Source organism: Mauremys reevesii, linkage group 7 (genome assembly GCF_016161935.1).
Source record: "Mauremys reevesii isolate NIE-2019 linkage group 7, ASM1616193v1, whole genome shotgun sequence".
Classification (NCBI taxonomy): Eukaryota; Metazoa; Chordata; order Testudines; family Geoemydidae; genus Mauremys; species Mauremys reevesii.
The window spans coordinates 92,046,555-92,070,344 of NC_052629.1; the positions used below are offsets into that span (position 1 = coordinate 92,046,555).

Below are 23,790 nucleotides of genomic sequence, written 5' to 3' on the forward strand. Positions count from 1 at the left end.
TTCACTCCCCATGGTTCCCATTGCATTACAACTGTGAACGTTGCAGTAAACTGGGAAAGTTGGGGCATCAGCAGATCCATCTGTACTTCATTCCCTTTTTTTGTGCTCTTGCTGAGCTGCTGGTAACAACAAAGCACAAGGAAGAAGCACATATCACAACAATGTTCACCTTCAAAGTGCTTCATAAACATCATCTAACTAAATCTCACAATACACCTCAAAATCATACATGAGACCTAAGCAAAATCATTCTTCTCCCGCCCAAGAGGCACGTAGACACACACGTAGCATTTTGACAGGTCCAGGGTGTGAACAAGCAGGCTTCATATCTGAGGCATAGTGCAGGCTCAGCTCTGCATTCACATGCTATTTTGTAGGTAGGGGGATGGACATCTAGGAAAAGACAAGTGTAAAAATTCAACAATATTCCCTAGAGCAGCACTCTGCTCACAAGAGACACGTGGAGCTGAATAAAGGAAGTAGCAAGGGAAATGTGTTCTCCAAATAAGGTTCGCTTTTGCTGCCTTCTTCACAAGTAAAGGCTCATCACTTGTGCTCCTGAATGATCCATTTTGTACTTTTCCTCAAGTGCAGGGGTGTTATCTCAGGTGTCTTAGTCAAGTTCCAATGTAGGTTTTTACAAGCTGCCTTCCTAAAGGAAATCAGCTCCAACAGCACCGTTCCCCCATACTGAAAATCCATATATAAAATAAATTGAGAAATTGAAATCTAAATATTTTTCTGCTTCTTTCTCCTCCACATCCTAAATTGCCATAGTATGTGATAGTTATTAAGAACCAGTGGTTCTACACCAAACAAGAAAAGCATCTCCCAGGAGGGCAACAGTAACTATTTTTCTCCCCTCCTCCAACCAAGAATATAACCATCAATACAGGCCTCAAATAGGATGACCAGACAGCAAGTGTGAAAAATCGGGACGGGGTGTGGGGGTAATAGGTGCCTATATAAGAAAAAGCCCCCAAAATCAGGACTGTCCCTGTAAAATTGGGACATCTGGTCACCCTAACCTGAAACACACACAAAGTTTAAAGATGGATTGGCTGCTTCATGGCCATGACATCAGCATGCATCAGTTCTAGCTTTCTTGGGCACCTCAATTCCTGTACAGAATCCCAGCTGTCTTGTCAGAGACTACTTGGTTTGGCTGGATCTCCCTAATCCTCATTCACACCAAGCACACACATCTTGGCTAGAGAACATCATCACATTCCCATATCCCTCCCTGAGTGCTGGGGGGTGGGGGGCATGAAGAACTTCCCAGCAGGCACACTGGGATGGAGGGAAAAGCATGTGTTAAGTACCTCCCAGCACACTAGCATGAGAAAAGGGAGACTGTGAAAAGCCTCCTGGAAGCTCCTCCACCAGGCACCCAAACCAATTCAACCTCCTGCTCCACTGACCAAAATCACCTCAGCGCTCCTACACAGTTGCACTCAAGTGACCAAAATCACCTTAGCTGTGCCCCCCACAACCTCCCTCCAACCAAAATCATCTCAGTTCCTCCCACAGTGCACCTCAGTGACCAAATCATGTCAGTGCATCCCGGCAACCAAAAGCAATTCAACCGCCCTCCCCTCTGCACCCCTTGTGACCAAGAGCACTTCAGTGCCCCCGCATGCACCTCAGTGACTAAATCAATTCACCATCTCTTGTCAATGCATCCCAGCAACCCAAACCCATTCACCTCCCACAACACCTCTAGCCCCCAATACACACCAGCAATCAAAAATCCAATCAGCTCCCAGGAACCCTGGTGACTGGAAGCAATTCTATTTCTTCCTCCCACAATCCACCTGAGACACCATAAACCAGTTAATTCTCCCCACCTCAAGCTCATTCCAGGACACCAAAACAAATTCAACTGCACCATGCATGCCCAGACTCACTCCCGGAGACCCAACTCTCTCTCTCTCTCACACACACACGACCCTCTGCACCTCAGTGCCCAAAGCCAACACACGCACACAAAAACTCCCAGCAACCAAAACCAATTCACTTTGACCTCCCTTGTACCTATTTGTAGTCTCATCTTCATGGCCGCATACTGACTGTGTGATACTTTGGGCCCCTCCTCTTCAGCCCCTCACCAGGGCTGAGGGAGCCATTAGGGGCTTGTCACACTCACTCACACACACACACACACACACACACACACACACAGAGAGCCAGGAGAGGGGAGGGAGCTGCCCAGCCCAACCCCCCTCAAGGTCTTCAAATTTCCCCAGCCTCAACACAGGACTCGGGGAAGGGGGTGGGTGGTCTTTCACCACCATGCTTCCCAGGCTGCTGGGAAGATCCACACTGGGTAGGGCTTAGGCAACTTCCCTCACTGGCTCCAGGCCCTGCCATGCATTCTGGGGCACTCTGAGCTGTGGGCACCTCAAAGCGAAGCAGAGTAGCACGTGCCTGCTTTCCCGCACATGTCCCCTGGGGAGGGAGACCCCAAAGGGGCCTATGCTGCTATAAGGTTTAAAGAGCCAGGCATCTCCTTTATCACACAGGTGAAAACTAAGAAGATCTCATTGGCTGACTGGGGCCAGGAGATTTCCTAATAGCTAGTTTTAAAATCACAACTTTGCAAGCCCTAGACCTGTCCCACTTAGCAATCACTTCCACTGCATTATGGAGTGTTGCAGCCATTTAGCATCTGATTATACCTCATATTTCAAGCTACCTTGTAAATAAGCCCCCCACACACACACGCACGCGCTTTGTAAGCCTTGTGGCCTGATGCTGGAGTAAGTCAGTCTCTGTGCCCATCTGCTAGTGAACAGGAGGAAGGATAGCTACAGAGCAAGACCTTAATTTGCATCTGATTTCTACCCAGCATTCCTCTAGTAACATTTTGAGAGTGACCATCACTGCAAACAAAGTCAGAATTGTTAGGGTAATGGAACTGATTTCAAAGGGAAAATAGAATTTAAAAAAAAATTATTATTGTAAGTTGGGGGAACAAAAAGTTTAGCCATGAGCAAGGCTTCTGTTCAGAGGTCCTATGTGCTCCTGCTTTTCCTTTCTAAAGAATTCTGGTTTTGGAGAGGGATTTTTTAGGTAAAACATGATGTAAACTGAGGATTTCACTACAAGAGCCGTTACAGAGAGCTTTGCAACTAGAGATAATGCAAAGGTGGCTCCTTGACTGAGTACAAGTTAGAGAAGGCTTTTTGAACTCCAGTGAGGTCCCTTCAACGCACCACTAACTAAAACTGAAATCAGTCTATGTAGGTTAGGTGGGGGAGCCTCAGGACCAGGCAGCACTTCCCAAGAGACTGAAGACAAGTCTGCTCAGATGCACCTCAGGACTCTGCAGCTATGATATCCACTGACACCAAACCATGAGTGGCATTTAACATATGGGGGAAGGGGAGGTAACATTTAACAGACAGAGTAAAGGTTAGTTGGTCGTCTTTCCTCACCCAGTGTGAATGTCCAATAGGCAGAGTTCCCATTGGGAAGTGCTTGATTTGTCATTTAGTTACATGTAGTGTTGCTGTGTTTTCCCAAGTTGATGCTGTGTCCCCTTTCCCACTAATAACATTTTCCTTGTTTCATCTTAGACTCAGTGCTTGTAAATGGGAAAGTACTGCCTGTTAAGAGCACAGAGGGAAGGCAGTTAGTGATTCTAAAAATTGTGGGTAAGGGCTCAAGCCGGTGGTGTTTGTTCATTTTACGAAGGACTCCTAGCTATTTGAACTTGGCCCTCATTGCTGCCTCATTGCTAGCAGAAGGGTTATACTTTCTACGTTTTCACTGTTGTCTTATTGGCAACTATGATCAGTTCTGAAAATGAAGGACCTAAAAATTGGCTCATTTTAATATATTTGTCTAATAATCTCATGTTTGTTTCCCTCCATCTGACCAACAAAATCTATCACCACAAAGCTTCACCTCAAGGCAGGTATTGAAATTGGGTTCCACAAAATGGGCTGTAAAATGGTCAGTAAATTAACCTTTTAGAAAATGCTGCATGATTCTGCTGCCTCCTTGAAGCCACAGGGAAAGGGATAGGATTGAGGATGGCCCAATACTAGAACAGGAGATGCAACACAGGCTGAGCTGCTCCCTGGGCTAATTAGCTGACAAGCCTCTTAGCAGCTCTGTTCTAGGGCTGGCTGGCTGCCTAGCTCAGAAGCAGAGCTTTGGTCAGTGAACTAGCTGTACTCCTATTAGCTCATGACCCCTTGGTCGTCTCAAATCCCACCACTGTCCCAAGCCTCCCCCCCACACCAATTCTGCTACTTCATAATCTCCAATGCACCACCAAATAATGTCAATTCTTCTACAGCTCCCACCCCCAACCTCAATCTCTGCCACTGTCCATCTGCATCTGCCCTTTCCCCCATTATTCCTACTGTATCATGTTCCCACCCCTACATTCTGCCTGCCTCCCTTCTCCCCAACAGCAGAGTCCGCATAACGTTCAGGGCAAGGACACATTTTCATACAGGTAAACATTTAGAAATGTAACCCGCTTGTACTCATACAGGTCTTTGCTCAGTCTGAGATTTGCATGGGCTTGTGCTGGTGCACAGTATGCCCTCTCTCCAGAACTACGCTCCCCTCAACCCAAAGGCTCACCTACCAGAGCCCTGCTCGCTGCATATCCTTCCTGACACAGTGTCACTCTTACTGTGCTCATGGTACAGGGCCCTAATGCTCCCTCATCAGCTACCCCGTTATGCCACATTACTAAAGCCTCCTCCCCTTCTCCTCCTGTCAGGGCTGGCTCCAGGGTTTTTGCCGCCCCAAGCAGCAAAAAGAAAAAAAAAAAAAGCCGCACTTGCGATCTGCAGTTCTATCGCCGCCGCTTCAGTCTTCGGCGGCAATTTGGCAGCAGGTCCTTTGCTCCGAGAGGGAGTGAGGGACTCACCATCGAAATGCCACCGAAGACCCGGACGTGCCACCCCTCACTGTTGGCTGCCCCAAGCAGCTGCTTGCTGGGCTGGTGCCGGCCCTGCCTCCTGTGCCAACTGACTGAGCCCTGCTTCCCAGCACCTGTCCTCCCTCTTGTTCCACCCGATTCCTGCTCCTGTATGATTCCCTCCCCATGTCCCCAAAGAGAGCCCTACTTCCCCAAAATGTGTCTTCCATCTCATCTCTTCCTTTTCTGCCATGGGCAGACAATAACCATACTTGCACTTCCTCCATCCAGAGCCCCCACAATTCACTCCTGGGGCCTTCAGTAGGGGGCACAGTGGTAATTAGCCACACTCCTCCAACCATCCTCTGGGTGTGGCCAGCAAGCCTACATCCACCATACAGTCAATCACAGTGCACACATCTGGTTCCTCAAACACGTGCCTAACCTTAACCTCAATCTCAGAAAGGTTAATATAGCTAATGAACAGACTAACACAGCTACTCCTCTGATACTAATGAACATAAGTTGAATAGACTTATTTAAACTTAAACTTAATAGACATTTAAGTTTAAATAACTAATTTGTTACTACAACCTAAACCATTCTGAGTTTGGAATGAAGGCTAGGCATGTGATACTAAGGAATTGGATCTGTACTTTATAGGTTTTTGAATGCTGGAAGTTGAAAAGAATTTCTTGTGGAGCTGTGAAACCTGTGAATGCACTTGGGTATTATATATGGATGATAAAGGCATGTGAATTGAGCGTAATCTGGATGTTAGCGTTGCCTTAACTGGTGATTTTCTAGAGTTTTAGTTTACAACTTTTTTGGGTGTGATTCATATACACTATTTTACTTCCACATGTACACATTTTAAGATCATTCTATAAAGTCAGGAACTGATTTGCTTGGCTCTGAATTTGGTTTATGGAGTTATCTTGCCATTAGCATTTATAAATTATGAACATAGCAAACAGTCCTATTTTTAACTGAATATATGCAGTCACTGATCGTGTTGTATAGCTAAATATTTTAGAACAGGAAAGGATTTTTTTAAGCTTATCTTACCATATGAGCTGTAACCCTGCAAATTGGGGAACCAACCTGAATCCTAATTCATAAACAGAAATTGTTCTTTGGAGTATACATAGATGTCTTTAATGAAATAAATAGACAAAAAAGCAACAATACTTTAGCATCTGCAATACACTTTTCACATTTAAGGTTTTCACTGGTTTAATTTTTATAGGTTACTCATGTAAGTTATGACTCAGCATGAGTAAAAAATGAGGCCTTTGGATAAGGTTTCAAATTTAAATAACTTTTCAAACATCTGTAGGTTTCTCTAGCCAGTTGGAAAAGATTACTCTTTCCTTTCAAGCACCTTAACATACATTCAACTTTCCATTAAAAATAAAATAATTTCAGAAACCTTTTATATTAAAATACCTAAAAATATATAAAAGTTGGTAAATAAGCAACATATGCTGAAAAGTTAAATGCTTGTTAGGGTTGGGTTTGTTTTTTTTTTGACACAAGAAAACAACATTAAGACATGTGGTGACTTACTACAGCCTATTTATAAAGGATTTTTTTCCTACAAATTTGTTTACTACTAAAACTAATCTCATTTTAAGATTTCCAAAGAACCCAATAAATACATCAGAATGTTGTCAGTATTTATTCACTGTAAAGTAAAATGAAATATCATTAATGTAAACATTAATACATAAATATTAATACATTAAATCATTGTATAACATGGCACTGATATTGTGGCAACTGTTTAACATAAAAAAATATAGCTTATTAATGAGACTTCTAAATCAATAAATACAGTTTTAAAACAGAGTTCACAATATAAAAGCATATTTCTTCAAACCAAATGCTACAGTACAATCACACAGTAGCGGCTCATTAAAATATCAACTTTTAAATCTGTAAATGGAATAAGGCTCACTACAGCTCCCTTTTTAAAAAAAAGTTCTTTAACTAAAACTAAAATTTGGTCAATGCATGCCAATTAGCACAAAATACTGTAGCTGGTAAATGAAAGATAATTTGACAGGACCACTGAAGTCCCCAGCATAACTGTGTAAACATCAAGAGGGGTTATCTGTTTCTTTTTTGGCCTCCTTTCTTTTTGCTTCCAGTATTTGTTTAAATACTTTTCTCAGAGTGTTGTAAACCTGTGGTCCATTTTCAGAATCCAAACTCATCTGGGAAAAGGGAGAAATTAATTTTAATGTTTTACAGTACTGTATGACATGGCACAATACAGACAGAAAACACTAAATAATACATATTTTAAAATACAAAGTACCAGATGCATTTTCATATACTTATTTTAAACCAGAAAATAGGTATTTTTCATAAATCCCTACAGGTCTGAACAAAACTATTGCAGAGTACTTCAGTTCTACCTACTGACAGGTTAAAACAAAATGGCGGTTAGAAATAAAAGAGGTAGGAGGAGAGATGTCATGCTGATGTCTACAGTCTGAATGGCTACTAGTTGAAGCATGGTTGTGCATTAGATATGATCCTTCTTTTCAAATTATTTCAAATACTTTATCAGAGGAAAGATGCTCTGAGTTCACCATTACCGGAACTCACCGTATGACTAAATTTAACCTTCACAAAGCTTTACGTCTGCTTTTATAATCACTTGTTTATATGTATATATCCCATGCTCCCCACCACCTGTGTATGTGGATGAAGACCATGCATCCATGGAACAGGGGAGGGGACTTTACTTCTGCTACATGTTCCCCTTTGTGTCCCTACCCAGCAGAATTCTAGTTCCATGGACATGGAAGATTGGGAGAAATTGTTAGGTTCTGGATTCTTTCACTCCACCCAAACCTGCAAGAGAACATTGCACAAATGAATACAATTTGAGGTTCTATTAATTGGCACGACTTTCTCCTTCATGTGAGGGGAGTTCAGAAGACTGTTGTAGCACATGGAGTGCTTGAGAGCATGGGTTATGAAACCATACTATCCAGGGTCTAGTTCAGGGATCAGCAACCTTTCAGAAGTGGTGTGCCGAGTCTTCATTTATTCACTCTGATTTAAGGTTTTGCATGCCAGTAATACATTTTAACATTTTTAGAAGGTCTCTTTCTATAAGTCTATAATATATAACTAAACTATTGTTGTATGTAAAGTTTTTAAAATGTTTAAGAAGCTTTATTTAAAATTAAATAAAATGCAGAGCCCCCCAGACCAGTGGCCAGGACCCGGGCAGCATGAGTGCCACTGAAAATCAGCTCGCACGTGCCACAAGTTGCCTACCCCTGGTCTAGTTGAAAATGGTGAATCTGGGAGGCAGATTGGAGACAAGATAAATCCATGTGCACAGTTCTTGGATGATCTACAGGTAATGGTTTGGAAGCCTTAGTTCCTGGCCAGGGGGACAAAACAGTAATAGTTATAAATTTCACATGTTGCACATGTTTCCTCTGCCCTCCATGATAACTAGCATAGGAAGGATGGGCCCTACAAAAAATAACCAGTATTTGACAATGGAGCTATATCAAGTTACCCCAGCTGAGGATCTGACCCACTAAATGCAGAGTTCTGTGCACACTACTAGCTTTACCGTTCATGGTGTGTGGGCTTAACAAATGTACATTGTTACTCCTTTTCTAATCTTATTTCACCTAAACCATATTTTGATCTGACCAGAACAGGTTTCTATTCTATATATTATACACACTGAGGCTCTGAAATACTGGGGCTATAGTTTCTATAGTTAGTGCAAATGACCTTCATTTGTAAAACTACACTATTACCAAATATTCCTTCAGAGATACTTAGATAATTTGCAGGCACTGCCCTAACTGATGACAGGAACAACATACACAACTCTTCCATAATCACTAGGTCATGGGCCGGAAAAAAGCATCTTAGTTAGTTTAGATAAAGTTGAGGACAATGTTAATCTTAATTACTGAGGCAGGAAGACTTATAGGGTGGGGGTGGGGGGGATCCAACCCGAATCAAACAGTGATGCCAGCCTTATTAGTGAAGCTTAACTTCCCCTAAGGGAGGCTGACATATGACCAAGGAAAAAGTAAGAGCAGAAAATGAATATTCTACCTGGTTTTTGCTTGAGGCCTGCCAAAACACAATGAGAGGTGACTTACATTACAGTAACTGAAATTTACTATGTTTTTGTCTGTACAGATCTCAGTGTAGATTTGCATGCCCCATGCATACAAGCCAAGAATCTTTTAGCCAGACGTTTCAGTTGTGCCCCTCTGAGAGTATAAAGAGCAAAGCAGCCCCAACCACCACTCAGTTCCTTCACTAATAGAGACTATCTGGGGGGGAAAGTGGGTGGGTTGTGGGATCCATGGGGGGAAAAAAGCACTTTAAACTCCAGTTACTGTCAGTTAAGTAACCTCTTTCTTCAAGCATTTGTCCACATAGTTCCCACTATAGGTGAGTGGCTAACAGCTACCTCTCAAGGAGGTGAGTGATAGGAGTCCTATTTAAAATAACTGTAGGATAGCCTTGCCAAATTGGGTATCTGATCTAGAGGCTACCACAATGAAGCATTGATTGGTAAATGTATGAACAGAACTCCAAGCAGCTGCCCTACAAATCTCAGAAACAGGGATTCCCCTGAAACACGTTACAGATGAGACTGAGCTCTAATAAAGTATGCCCCCTAACTCTAGAAGGAAGGGGTAGTTTATTCAATGCATAGGATACCTTCATATAGTCTGAAACCCACTTCAAGAGCCTCAGAGGAAACAGCATGACCTTTAGTTTTGCTACCAAAAGCCATAAAAAAATCAATAAGATAGGGATACATGTGAATGCCTTGTCTCCTCTGCATAGCTGCTCCCACTGAAAAGCATTTGGCAAACACACTCAGAGCTGCTGAGAGACTGAAAGGGAGGACTCTGATCCAGCAATAATGTCCACTGACCATGAAATGAAGAAGCTTCCTGAGAGCTGGATGGATTGCATGGGAGTAAGAATCCTGCAAGTCAGGAGTTGCAAACCAGTTCATGGGATCTAGAGAAGGAATTACTGAAGAAAAAGGTTTGAAGCTCCCGATGAGTTTGTCGGGCCCTCTGAGATCTAATATAGAATACCACCCTCCTTTCTTTGTCGGAATGAGGAAGTAGTGAGAATAGAAGCCCTTGCCACACAACCTTAAAGGGACCATCTCAATCACACCCTGAAGAGTATCTATCTCCTCCGGCACCAGACTATTGTGTTAAGTATCCCTGAAAAGACACAGGGAAGAGAGTGCAGAGTTGGCATAGACTGGGGCTGAATTGAATACTCTTGCTAGATAACTTCTAAGACCCACTGGTTGGTACTAATTGAAGCCCATGCATTTGCAAACAAGGCAATTGCCGAAGAGAGGGGAGAAAGGGCATAGATCCTCAACAAACTAGCCCACAACTCTTGAACCTGGCATCAAACCTGCAGCCTTTGTCCCTATGATGAATGCATATTAATAGTAGATGGAGGGCTTTTCTCTTCTTATAAGAGTTTTTTTCCTTGTACAATTCAGAAGTTCTTTGCTGGTATGAATAAGAAGATGGAAATCTCTGTTTTGAGAAGGTCAGAGGTTTTGTTTGCTTTTTCCTCTGGTATGCAACACAGAGGCCAAAAATCAAAAGGTTGCTCTCAAGTTCTTCAATGCATGAAGCACCTAATCAGTCTTCAAGATGAAAAGATCGTGGCCCTCAAAAGGAAAGTCCTTAATCACCCACAACCCAATGCTCCGAGTGTCCCTAAACTTCCAACTGCCAGAAGCTGGGATTGGACAACATGGGACCAAACACTTGAAACTGCCCTGTTCTGTTCATTCCCTCTGAAGCATCTAGCACTGGGCTAGATGGACCATTGGTCTGATCCAGTATGGCTGTTCTTATGTTCCTATGATTTGAACCTCTTTTGGAATTCCTTACTATTGCAGCCAGAATGTTCTGCATATAGTTACTGCAGTAGCCACTGTCCTAGCTGCAGTGTCAGAAGCCTCCAAAGATAATTGTTAGCTGCTGTCCTTCCAAAGCTACTGCTTTTGATTTGTCCCTGATGTCCTGAAGTTTTTTGTTCAACTGTGAGAGCTTATGCTCTCCTTAACCCTAGATGTAGTTTTAGGAGGACCAGGCTCCTTGGAGTTTTCATGAGCACTATTACTACTAAAGACCCAGGGGCCAGGGGTCGAGAAATATTCAAACCCCTGGGGGCAATTTGATATTTGAGATCTGCTCTTTTAGATGCAGGAGCCTGCCACATATCTTTAACTGACTCAAGGATAGCCTCATCATTTTCCCATACCAATCAACCCTGGGAAACCAGATGCAAATTGCTGGATAACTTGTGAGACCTTTCCTGAACAACTTCAAGGAGTATCTAAGACCTCTGCTATCCTTTAAGAAGGTTGTGAAAGACCTTGAAATTGACTGTGGAAAGAGCAGATCGTGGTACAGCTTCATCTGATGAGGAAGATGAATAGCCAAAGGAATCAGTTGATACCCATGTTTCTCCATAAGATCTTACTCCTCAGTATGAGGTTTTTGTTCAAATTGCTAGACAAGCTCCTGGTTACATATTTGGGCTATCTTAGATGGTTCCTCAGGAGATGGTGATCTAATTCAAGACCTAGATCTGGATGAATAAAGAGCAGGAAAATGGTGATGCTTCCACCCTGACTACTATGGCCAAGACTGCATCTCATATGAGAAAGGCATACAATGCCACAATATGGGATGAAAGGCATACAATGCCACAATATGGGATGAAAGGCATACAATGCCACAATACCAGAAGTATGGGATCTATAATGAGAAGGACTCCTTCTTGAGTCTCATTCAGGGGCCAGCCTAGAAAAAAGAGACGAGAATCTAGAAGAAGATTTGTCATGAGACAAAGAGGCAGAGAAGTAGAACTCCTCCAAGAGTGGTATGGATCTCTCAGGAGTTTTAACAGGCTGCAGAGATCCAGACCCCAATCTCTGAGAAGTAGATATTGGTACCACATATGATGGTCACAGGGAGGTTTTCATAATCAGTATCTTTGGTTCCAGTAGCGTAAGGGACGTAGATTCTGTTGATACTGGAGAAATATCTAAGTGAGGAGATTGTGGTTCTGCAGTGATCACTATGGTTGGAGAATTTGTGAAAGCCGCCTGCATTAAGAGAGGAACGGGTACCAAGGTGGGAAGAACCAATCTCAACAGTATCAGTATGGAAGTCTCAATATATGGGATCTTCTTAATATGCAATGCTAAAAAAATCTGTGGCAGATGGTACCAATCACGTTAGTACTAAGAAAGAGGTATTGGTTGCCAGAGATAGACAACATAGTACCTAAGCAGCAGAGTAATATTCCGCAGCCCTTGAAGACTCGTGGCATCAATTAGTTTTGGAAGGAGGCAGTTTGAAAACATCAGTGTGATGAATCTCAGATCTCTTATTGGCCAATACTGAGGAGTCGAACACCGTTGGAAGATCTATGCTTTCTCCTACCAAGGGCAACAGCAGTTGCTGAATGACACAGAAAGAACTGAAGAGACGGCTTGGCATATTTCTGAGAAGCACGAGCTCTCTTAGAGCCAGAAGTCCTGTTAGAAACACTAACATAAACTGATTTTAAAGCAGCAGATTGCTTTCAAGAAGAACCTTGAGAGTCTAAAAAGCTCTTCATTGATTTGACTTTTGCATCAAACATTTTTAAACAAACATGGCATAAGCTCTCTGCATGTGCTCAGAAAAGGATTTGTAAATTGAACATTTGTCTGTAATATGTGACTCCTACACAAAAAATATATTTAACATGTCCATCCTTCACAGCTATAGCTGCCTCAAAAGCAGGGCAGATTTTAAAGTCTGGAGATAGTCTTAGCCATGTAAACCTCCACCCTGGTACTGGGGGAGACTCAAACAAAAGAAGGCTAATTATCTTCACAGTTAAAAGTGTGTGCTTTATTTCCAGTTTGAAATAGTCTAACTTCAACTTCTACCCAATGGAAGTGGCCTAGCAAGACATAAAAATGAAGCCAGAGAATAACAAAATAGTGATTGAAGGCACTATTTTTACTCCATTCAATACTCAACACCCACAGTTGACCTGTGCGGAATATTTTTCTGTGCTTTGGGGAGGATTTGCTATGACAAAACTTTTATACCTTGAAGCAGATAAGTGTCAGTATAATAACTATTAATGAATTACTAAAATTTTTGGCTAAGACTATTACTTCATCCTCCATAATCTACAAAACAATCACAATTTCATGGGTGAGTTGCTACTTGCCTTAGTGAAAGCTTTAATGGCCCGGGTAAGTAAGGCTTCCTCCACATCAGCTGGTATTGTCTGCAAATTCACTACACAATGGAAAATACAAAGAATAGTCTGATATTGTTCCTAGTGGGTAAAAGAAATATAAAGTTATTAAAAAGGAAACATTTTCAAGGAAAACATTTAAATAATTGTTAAAAGTACTCCAAGAACTGTAGACCACATTAACCGCACTTGCAATAAAATCCAGGGGAATAAATTCCACAAGGATTCTCCTGCAGAGTTCTTACATAATTGTTCAATAATGGGACGCGAGGTTCTGTTGTGTTAATTTTGATGAAATATATGGGCCAAAGGTGTTAACATACCCTGAAACAGTCCAATATTAAACAGTTTCAAGCAAGGTTCAGGGTTTGGTATACAGAGACCTAAGCCTGCTTAGTACCATGGCAAATACACCATTAAAGATATACACACACAAAAAAAGGGGGGGCGGAGGACTGTTAATAGCATTTGAAATGTAAAGTATTAAAGCTTTCATTTAATGACATCTCTTGTTCCCTTTAACTGTAGAGAATTTTTAGAAAGAAAAACCCACGTTGAAAGTCTTCAAGATGATAGAAATTGTAACTGTCCTTTTGGGGTAAAAAAGAAGTTAGTTCAGAGGGGCTGGAACTGTTGTTGTTGCTGTTGAAGTCTGATTCCATTTTCTAAAAAACAAAACAAGACAAACACACACAAGAGGGAAGAGAGAGGAATAGCAAAGATAGAAAATTCAACTTCTGTCTCTGGTGTCAATTTTTGCTTGTAATCTCACTGCTGGAAAAAATAAAGGCCACAGCACATGGCCTTACCAGCCACTCTGAGACCTGGTAAACTTGTACTAGCATTGGGATGTTCAGGAAACTGCTTTTAGCTGCCTCTTTCTGGCCACAGGCTTACAGGAGTGTTGTGAAATATAGTCTTGACCAGCTAACCCAGCTCTTATTAAACAGAAAGAAAAAGGAGAGAGATAGGAAAGAGATGAAATAAGGAGGAGAAGGAAAAGGACACACAATGGGAGTGAGGGAGGTTGACAGTCTCGCATCCCAGGTAACATTTGGGCTTTAGCCAGAGTTACTGGAGGTGGCAATGTCATCTGGCTCCCTTTCTCTGGGCCAGTATGATCAGAACATCTCTCAGGATTAGGATGAAGGAGGCACAATGGTGTCAGGCTGGATCCTGATATTTCAGGACAGGGTGGGAATGGCAGCCATCATCATGATGAAACTCACTCTTCCCCTTCCTTTCTCTTTCAGCCATCCAGCGTTTATGTCCATCCCAACTTTCCTTCAAAATCTTTCAAGGACTCCAAAAGGGAGTGATGAGTAGAATAATCCATCCTCCTATTTTTTTGCCCACCAATTAGGCCTAATTTCCAACAATTTTGGTTCACTGATATCTGGTCCCATGCGTCTCTGGTTTATGAGACATGATCTTAACACAATTCTTGAGTTGTTTCGGTAGGCCTTTTTGTTTGGACTAATTCAGTCTGTCTCCCTTTTGCACCTTTTCTCCATCAATGTTTATTGTTACAGGTTAATGTGACATTTTATGAACTTCCACTCACTTCTTACAACTGAGCCCACAATTGGGGTAAAACTTGTAGGCGCAACTATTGCAACAATTCTCCTGCAGAATGTGGGTAGCCCCATGACACAAACCCCGGGATCCTCTGAAACTTCTAGGAGTCAGGTCTATCCATGCACAGGCTTCCCCTTCCCCCCACCCCAGGTTTCCCAAGCCCCACTCTTTGACAGTACTGTTCCAATAGATACATGGTCCAATGAACTCTCCTACCCATGGCTGTCCATTGAGACTCCACCCCCTAATATGGGGAATCCCTATTGTGAAAGGGCACAAAAAAATTATACAGCTCCAGATTGTATTATCTTTTCCTAGGAAAGACTATAGGGCCCTGGGAAGTATATACTCCTAAGCCTTTCTCCTCAATTAAACATCCTACTCCCACCCCTGGCCTGCCCAGCTCCCTTTCCAATGTGGATCACAACCCCACAGAAGGGTCTCTGAGGGGTACCAAAAAAAGGTGTCTGGGTGGATGAGGGAAACGGTGTTCTGAAGGCAGCTGATTTCCTCTTCCACATTAGGCTCACCACCAGATCTTGGGGGAGATAATCTCCACTTGGGCAGGCAGCTTTTAAGGCCAAACATACATTACAACAACAAATGTAGGAAGCTAAACAACAAATGGGTAAGATAAAATCATTAATTTTGATGGTTAGTTTACCTTCAAAGTATCAAGCGGTTACTTTATCTTTTATTCAGCCAAAATAATAAAACCCTGATGAACTGAGTTCAGGAAGAAGCATGACATTTCAAAACCCTGAACTGAGAGAAACTGAATGTCATGGAAGTAGACTGCAGAGAAGGCAATTGCCACCTGCTGCTCGAGGAAATGTGTAACTGTGAGCAAAGGGGGGTATTAGAATGTGCCCTACTTTCTACACAAATAATCCAGAAACAAAAAGAGTACCCAAAGAACTGAAAGATGTGTCATGTGACTGAGAATTCTAGAACACAAACTCTCTTTATAAGGAAATGTTCTGAAAAGGTAGAATAGCTAAAAGGATTTATTTATCCCTTTATAGAAAACATAATGTGAATGTTTCAGAGCAGAATGACTTATTCCCCATCATGATTTGAGAATATGGAAGTCCAGAGCTTTGATTTATGTAATGGAACTTGGCCAGGCTACTGACGCATTTACTACGTGGATCTGTCAGTTCCTCACACCCTCTGCACCAACCCTCTCAGTGCTACAGGATTAGATGTTTGCACAGCACTTTGAAGATGCATAAGACTATAATGTGGTCAATATTAAGCACTGTTGCCAGACCTGGTGTTAGGGAAAGCTAAAGGGAAAGAGTTTCTTGCCTTCTGTCTCTCTGAATTTCAAGTTGCAGCAGGCTGTGGTACCTCCAGCCAGCACACATGGAAATCAAGTTTCTATTGACTAGAGCTCTAAGATTTTATGTATCTTGGATTTTTCTAAAGCACCCATTACCAGAGCATCTAAGCATTGATTAAAATTTACTGTGAACTATCAAGATACATTTTCATTTGATTTTTATGGAGCTTGAAATTTGTTTTATTTCAAGTTACCTTTAAAAATGTAAATTCCTTGTTTAAGGGCCACTGATGCAAAGCTTGAGTTAATAAACTGTACTTTTCAGTAAAATAATGAATTGACATATATAGTGTTTACCTTTGCTAGTAAGTTAAGAGTTTCCGGTGATTCTGTGCATTTTTTTGACAACATGTCAATATCCTCTTTGGTTATAACAGGTTCTTTTAGTTGCTCTATCCAGGACCACATCAAGCTGCAAAGGACAAAAGGATCTCTCTCGGCACAAATTCTATCCCAAGCTCCATCTCGAGAATTCAGTTCTTTCTAACAAAAATAAAAATGCACCATCTATTTACTTCTGCTAAGATTTTCTTTGCTTTTAGCAGCACTTGTTAGACTTGTGCACAAAGGAGACATTTATCAGCCCCATGAATATATTTCCTCCTGTAATGGGGTTCCCACTCGTTGCTAGTGTACCTTCTCCTGCCTAGAACTGGGAAAGTAGATCTCACAGCATTAGGTCACCCCTTCTGTTCACTCTGCAATAGTCTTTATTCTGGTCAGTTGGCCCTCCAGCGAGGTCACTGTTTAGTCCACCCCTTTCCAGGATTACAAAGTCCAACAGGACCACTTCCAAATGCCTTCTTAAGATGGTGTCCAACCCCAGCGTGGGGCTCAAGAGCCACTAAACCAGCAGCTGGCAGGGGAACCCAGGCCCATGAATTACACCGGATTCCAGCCCAGAGAGACCTTAAAACCAGCAATCCAGGTCTAAGAAGTCCCTGTCCCAGTTGCTGGCTCCCTCTTACCCAGCCTTTTGCCTTCCCTTGCCTGATTCTGGTTTTACCACGGGAGCTGACTCTGCTCCTGGTGGTACTCCACCCCCTTCTAGCCTCCTGCTAGACTTCTTACTCCAGGGCAGAATCTCAGGGCTTACTCTCCTCCTGGTCCCTGACAACTTCCCTCATCCCAGGGAGTGACTGCAGTACCCTTCTGCTATCCCTCCTGGCTTTACAGTGCTATCCCAGCCCTTCCCCAGCTGGGCTTCATTCTTAATCTTGGTCCTCCCTCTTGCAGGTGATGCCAGGTAACCCACCTGGCCTCTCAGACCCTTGTTAACCCTATCAGGGCTGATACAGTTTTACAAAACTGTCAACATTAATCGGCTGCAATGCAAGTGGCTCTTAGACCAGAACGGCAACACGAATAGTACATTGTACAGTCCAGTGCCCTCCAGTTATACATGGAATATATGAAACAGCTTCTGATTCCTGTTTCAAATCAAATGGGTTCCGGAGGACATGGTTTTGATGATTTTAAGCAGTTAAATTTCTACTAAATTCTTTTACTCATTTACACACAAAATCCTGTGACTAGCTGTGAGAAAGCTCTGACCTGGCTCTAACCTAAAATCCTGAGGCACTTTTATGTTACTAACAATGTTATGACTATAGCTATCAACTGATTTTAAACTGACTGAATAAACACAAACAGAAATAATTTTTCTACCTTTCTGTTAGATGCTAACAGTAAAGTGAAATTTTGCTTAGTTTTTTTTTTTTAGTTGTTTTTGTCAAACTTCAGGCCTCTGACCACATAATATTTCCATTGAAGCAAGAGCCTTTTATTTAGGTGACTGGCAATTTCAATATCAGAGCATGTCTAATGTGTATAATTTATATGGGTGTCAGAGACTTCTCTCACAAGCTAGCAGTGGAATTTTTGCTGCTGTTTATACTTTAAATATACATGTAATAAATACACAATATTGAATAATGTTTTAGAAAAAGTAGTACCTGCCACATTTCTACCTTCTGTTTCACTTCCTCCTCGCCCATAAATTCATTAAGATTTGCAAGGGCTTTAGCTGCCAAAATTCTTCTTGCGTCCAGACTTAATTCTGATTGCAAAACAATGTATGGAACTGCTTCCAATAGATCTTTACTATCTTGACTTTCATATCCAATAGATGATTCTTCTTCTAAAGCAGAATTATCAGAGTCCTCAGATGCACAAACTCTTCTGCCATATACATTAGTCTCTCGCTTCTTTCTGTGACCAATGTCCTTTGCAAAACTACGTTTTGATGTTCTTGCTTCCCTGTCATTGTGTACACGTTCAAAACCTGAGGAAAAGGTTTTACTACGCTGCACTTCTTTTGGCGATTTTTTTGTATAGAAATTGTTTTGTCCATCTAAACTGAATTTACCTTGACTCCAGAAAATAAATGTACTACGAACTAAGGCCTCTTTGTTTAAATCCAGCTGAGGAGATTGAATGCCTGAAGAGAGAAAATGTTCCCTAGCGTTCTGCTGCTTAAGTTGGTCAAAGAATGGTACTTGTGCAGGCACTGTCCATGGAGTTTCTCCTTGTTCCAGGAGAAATGCAGTTCTCCTTAAATCTGAGTCACTATAGCTTAGACGTCTTTTTGAATGAGTCAAAGGCTGAAGGCATTCAACATTCCGCCTCTTCCAAAGAGGATCATATTTGTGTTCATGGGAGAAAACAGAATCCTGGGTCTCAAAAGTGACATTTCCCACTACTGAGTGGGAGAATGGCTCTGATGTGTCACTGTTCTGTCGTGTTAACTCTTTATCTAGCTGTGTAGAGTCCAACTGAGAAACAGCCTCTTCAATTTCAGAAGAGAGATCTGGTACATCTAACAATTCCTCCTCTATCACTTGCCTGTTTTCAGCCAAGTCCAACAGCAGCTTGCAAACTAGATGAATAAGTTTTGGCACATACTTGAGATGTCTACTCTCATAACCGTGGAGCAGATGCCTCTGACGGATCAGATACTGGGACAGAGTAACTGCATGTGCTTTGGGCTCGCAGCAAGCAAACACATTTCTTAGAGGGATCAAAAATTGAGTGAATTCTCTTACACACACTAACTGTCCTCTGGTTTGAATAGAATTAGGCCTTTTTGCCCTAACAAAAACAATTGCTTGATCTGCAGTCATTCTTGTTGCAAAAACTAAGTAACAAGCTATCAAAACACCTAGAAAATTTAAAGACAAATGGTTAACATGTTAATACATTATAAAATAAAAATTAATACACACAAGGATGTAATTTTTATGTCCAATTCATAGTGTGCTATTGTCTAACTAAGTGTATATGCAATTTTGCATCATAATACAAACATCAGAGTGCAATAAGAACTAGATAAACACTTGTCTCAATAAGACAGATGAACTGCTTTAGTACTAGGTTACTGCTAATACCCCAGATGGCCAACACTGACCATTCTTGTGCCATCTCCTTTTTCTTTTGCTGCTTTTTCCTTCCTGAATCTCAACCACTTTCCAGTCTCTTATGTTTCCCCTGTTGCTGCTAGCTGCCCAAGTTGATCCTGTACCTGGTACATACAGTGGGAAATAATTAAACTTCCCACTGTTAGTTTATCTACCAGTAAAAGGATTCTCATGTAAATCATTTGGGAACTCAGTACGTAAGACTGCCTGTCTTTCCATGTGATATCATAGAAGCAGTGATAAGAAGAGGCATGTTACATGGTCTAATTGCAAAGGGGCTAGAGGCAGTGCATTTTCGGTGAAGTGTTCTCTGGAACTCACTTCCACTCTTGGTCCACCAGAACCAGAATGTTAGAGTATGATTTGAAAGCTAAAACTAGTCTTCTGATCCAAGCTTTTGTGGGACAGAAGGATCAGTAGGTAGCACTAGGTGGTAGGAGGGAGCCACTAATGTGTGGATTTGGGATGTCATGTTTCTGACTTTTTATGTTCTCTTTTATAAGTTACGTCAGTGTTGTACACGCACCCAAAAGTACATGTGGAAATCTTCCCAAATGAATTAAGAAATTAACATAAGAATAGCCTGGACAGAGTATGTGCCTGTCAGACAACATGGGGCCTCATTTACCTCCCAATGAAGTAGAGACTCCCATTGATTTCAAGGGTAGTTCTTATAGGGGAAGTTCTATATGCATAAATCAGGGGGATACTATAAGCATACCTAAGAAAAGCCCATTTGCTCTAATAGCTGCTCACTGGTGCTAATTCATTAATCTAAAATATATTCAAAATGTAGAACATCATTATTACAAAGGAGATTGGTGAGCCATATCTGGCTTTTTGCTCTCCCTGTTCCCTGAGAGGCTCCTGCAGCCTCAGATGGATTTTTTTTCTTTCTAAGCCTACCTATTTTATTATTTCTTGCATATACAGCTGTTTGTATCTCAGATCTCCAAAATGAGATCTTTTCTTCTGGCTGCAAGGATTTGAGGCCTGCAGCTGTTTCACTGATCTCCTTCCTAGCCATTTTCCCTTACTTTGATATAGGTCAGCCATTGCTGTCATTCTGTGGATGTAAGAGAATTTGAAATTGAGGTGGCTACTCAGTGGAAGACTAAGTTTTAGGGCTTTTCCCCCCCTTTTAAATAAGAAATTAAATCTCCCCTTAGCTTGTATTAACTTTGTTAAATGCCATCTCTGAGTGCTCAAAGGTTTTTTCCCAGCTTCCCTCCACATTTTAAAAAATGTGTTTCTCTCTCAACTGTGTTTGCAGCACAGTTGCATCATTTTCAAACTCCTCACACCCACAGGGAGCAATGGTGGCTATTGCAGAGATGGGGCCAGGCAAAGAGACATATTTGGGGAGGGGTCAGAAGTAAGTGCAATCTTTAACAGCTTCAAACCCAAAAGCTCCAAAGACCAAAGGTCTGAGTTGGGAGGGTAACCACAGATAACTGTATTCAAGACCAGAAAAGCACGAGGTGAATTATTTTCTTAATTGGAGACTATGTGGAGTAGCAGCTGCCTAGGTGAGGAAGCTGTACAGTTTCAATATTGCTGGGAGATTGTTACGTGGATTCAAAGTTTCTCTAACTCTTTGGGTCACAGCTCATATCTGTTAACTTTGTCCTCTTGCTGCCCCTATCAGAATGACTTATTTTTTACAAATAAATTTTGTTTCCAAGTTTTATCACTCTACGGTATACCTCCTCAGAGTGATAAATATACAGTTTAAACAAACCTATAATGATTTATATCTGCCATTATTTTGTACCTACAGAAAATAAGTTCACATTAATTTTTGAAGTTGAACACATACCTGTTCGGCCAAGTCCTGCATGACAATGAACAGCTACCCTCCCTTCCTGCAAGGCAAAAGCCATCACTTTTACCATATCCAGTATAGTAGTGAGAGATGCCACGCCATAATCCTTCCATCCAAAATTATAAAAATAAACTAAAAAGAGAGAGAATTATTTTCTTTAGTACACAATGTTAAATCTTTTGTTCCATATGCAGAAGAGAAATGACTAGTCATAAATAAATGTACTGAAAAAATAAAAATAATCCTAATAGGACTGACTATATATATTTGTTTGAAACAGATTATTTTCACATTTCAGAGAGAGCTTGCTGTGAGAATTTCAGGGACATGCTGAGGTAGTTAAGATGTTTCAGACTAAAGCTCAGCTGGAATGGAAAAGGTATAACAAAACGTGTGATTCATACTAAAATTACTGAGCTATATATAGGAAACGTGTAACACTCTGTTTGGGCATAAAAGCACATCTTAACTCAATGGCTCTTAACTTTCTTAAGCAGATACACTCAGTGCAGTATGAAAAAGTAATGGTATTGCTGATACAAACCTCTTCAAATCAAAGAAACAGACATTTTGAAAAGTGCAACATTACTCACAAACATGTCTAAAACACTGTTAATATGCTCTATATTATTTTGCTCAGTTCCCATTTATCTTTTTACCAGGCATAGTTTTCTATTTACTCTAGCTGCTCATTCTACTGAAATTTAACACACCAACCACATACCTCAGCCAACAGCAGCATGAGAGAGGGAGCAATGTACTATCCAAGGTTGGAGTTTGCTAAATTTAATTTTTTATATTTTGTGTATAGTATTCCTTATATAACTGCTCTTAATCCAAAAGCTGTGTGTCAGAAAATCTGCATGTACTGTACTGTACATGTAATTAATGAGGAAAAGCAGCAGGAGGGAACTTACTTCCATCCTCCATGAAAGCTTCAGGAAGGTAGGTAAAGCCACTTTCTTGTTCCAGCGGATTCCCACAGCTAGCATGCTCCCCAGGACGCTGAAGGTTAATTACTGTTTTTATGTCACACCTTAAGCAAGGAACAGAATAGTCACATTATATACAGCCATAATTTCATTGACCCTTATTTTCTAAAACATACACTTCTCCTAAATGCAGAATGGATGCTTACCTGCATATTGCTAAAATGAAAGGACCTTTACCAACAATCCAAATCTAAGTAGGAGGGAAAAAATGGATCAGGGATTATATCAGTAAGATCTAGAGCAATTCATTATCAATAAAATTCATTACCTTTGAAACTGCTCAATAATGTTATACTTCTCAATAATTTCTGTTGAGGGTCGAGCCATGGCCAATATATTATCTGTTATCCTGAAAAAATAAATTAATAATTTGGATGGATATTTCATTGTGATGATAATTTCATGGGTAATCTACCAAAATATATAGCTTTCTGAAAATGATAAAAAGGTATCTATAATTAGCAATGTGCATTTATACCCTTTTTGAAAATTCTTTCATCAGATTACATGCTTTATAAATCCCACTGAAACAATTAAGTTATATAACAAAATACCATTATGAGAGGTGCTCAAATACCATGGTGATGAGCATGATACAAAACTTAAGTAGATAATGGCTACCCAGATCACAATTTCTGTATTCCTATTCAGAGACATTTTACATGTTTCTTCTTAACTCATTTTTATAAAATGTCAATATTAATTTAAAAATACATTCCAGTGACCATAGAGATGGAAAAAATTCTTTCAATATTATTATTGATATGCAGGGCCGGCTCCAGACCCCAGTGCGCCAAGCGCGCGCTTGGGGCGGCGTCCCGCGGGAGGGCGGCAGGCGGCTCCGGTGGACCTCCCGCAGGCATGCCTGCGGAGGGTCCGCTGATCCCGCAGCTCCGGTGGAGCATCCGCAGGCGTGCCTGCGGGAAGTCCACCGGAGCCGTGGGACCAGCGGACCCTCCGCAGGCACGTCTGCAGGACGTCCACGGGAGCCGCGGGACAGGCGACCGCCAGAGCGCCCCCCGTGGCGTGCCGCCCTGCCTGGTGCGGCGCAAATCCTAGAGACGCCCCTGTTGATATGATATAATATTTTATCTTCAATAACGTTTTCATTCATTTTAATCTAAACCAATGAGCATATTTTAACAGCTGTATTTAAATTTCAAGGGAAAATGTCTGTAGTTGAGAACATTCATGTAATCTGTAAATAGGTATTTATTATTTTGGATCTGAGCCAGAACCAATTGAAGACAATGTGTGTCTTTCATTGACTTTGATGGGCTTTGTATGAAGGCCTTTATGGCTTACTGCTAAGTATTAATTTTTAACTAACCTTTTATTCCAGTACATACTGTACTTAACTTGGCAGTTTATATTTGGTAGAAAAATGCAATATAAATTTATTACCCTAAATTCTCTAATGGAGCTAATATAATTAA

At 41.3% G+C, this 23,790-nt stretch overlaps 1 protein-coding gene across 2 annotated transcripts in view; it reads right to left on the reverse strand.

The window, feature by feature from the left end:
* Window positions 1-6,403: 6,403 nt before the first annotated feature.
* The window catches only part of PTPDC1 (protein tyrosine phosphatase domain containing 1), a 45,654-nt gene continuing 28,267 nt past the window's right edge, over window positions 6,404-23,790 (reverse strand). For both annotated transcript variants that reach the window (XM_039482082.1, XM_039482083.1), the window contains 7 exons: window positions 22,623-22,703; window positions 22,280-22,398; window positions 21,357-21,494; window positions 18,077-19,281; window positions 16,419-16,604; window positions 13,169-13,279; window positions 6,404-7,101 (listed from right to left, as the gene is read on the reverse strand). In XM_039482082.1, the coding sequence (XP_039338016.1) occupies window positions 6,985-7,101; window positions 13,169-13,279; window positions 16,419-16,604; window positions 18,077-19,281; window positions 21,357-21,494; window positions 22,280-22,398; window positions 22,623-22,703 (1,957 nt within the window). In that variant the 3' untranslated portion in view covers window positions 6,404-6,984. The remainder of the gene's footprint in view (window positions 7,102-13,168; window positions 13,280-16,418; window positions 16,605-18,076; window positions 19,282-21,356; window positions 21,495-22,279; window positions 22,399-22,622; window positions 22,704-23,790) is intronic.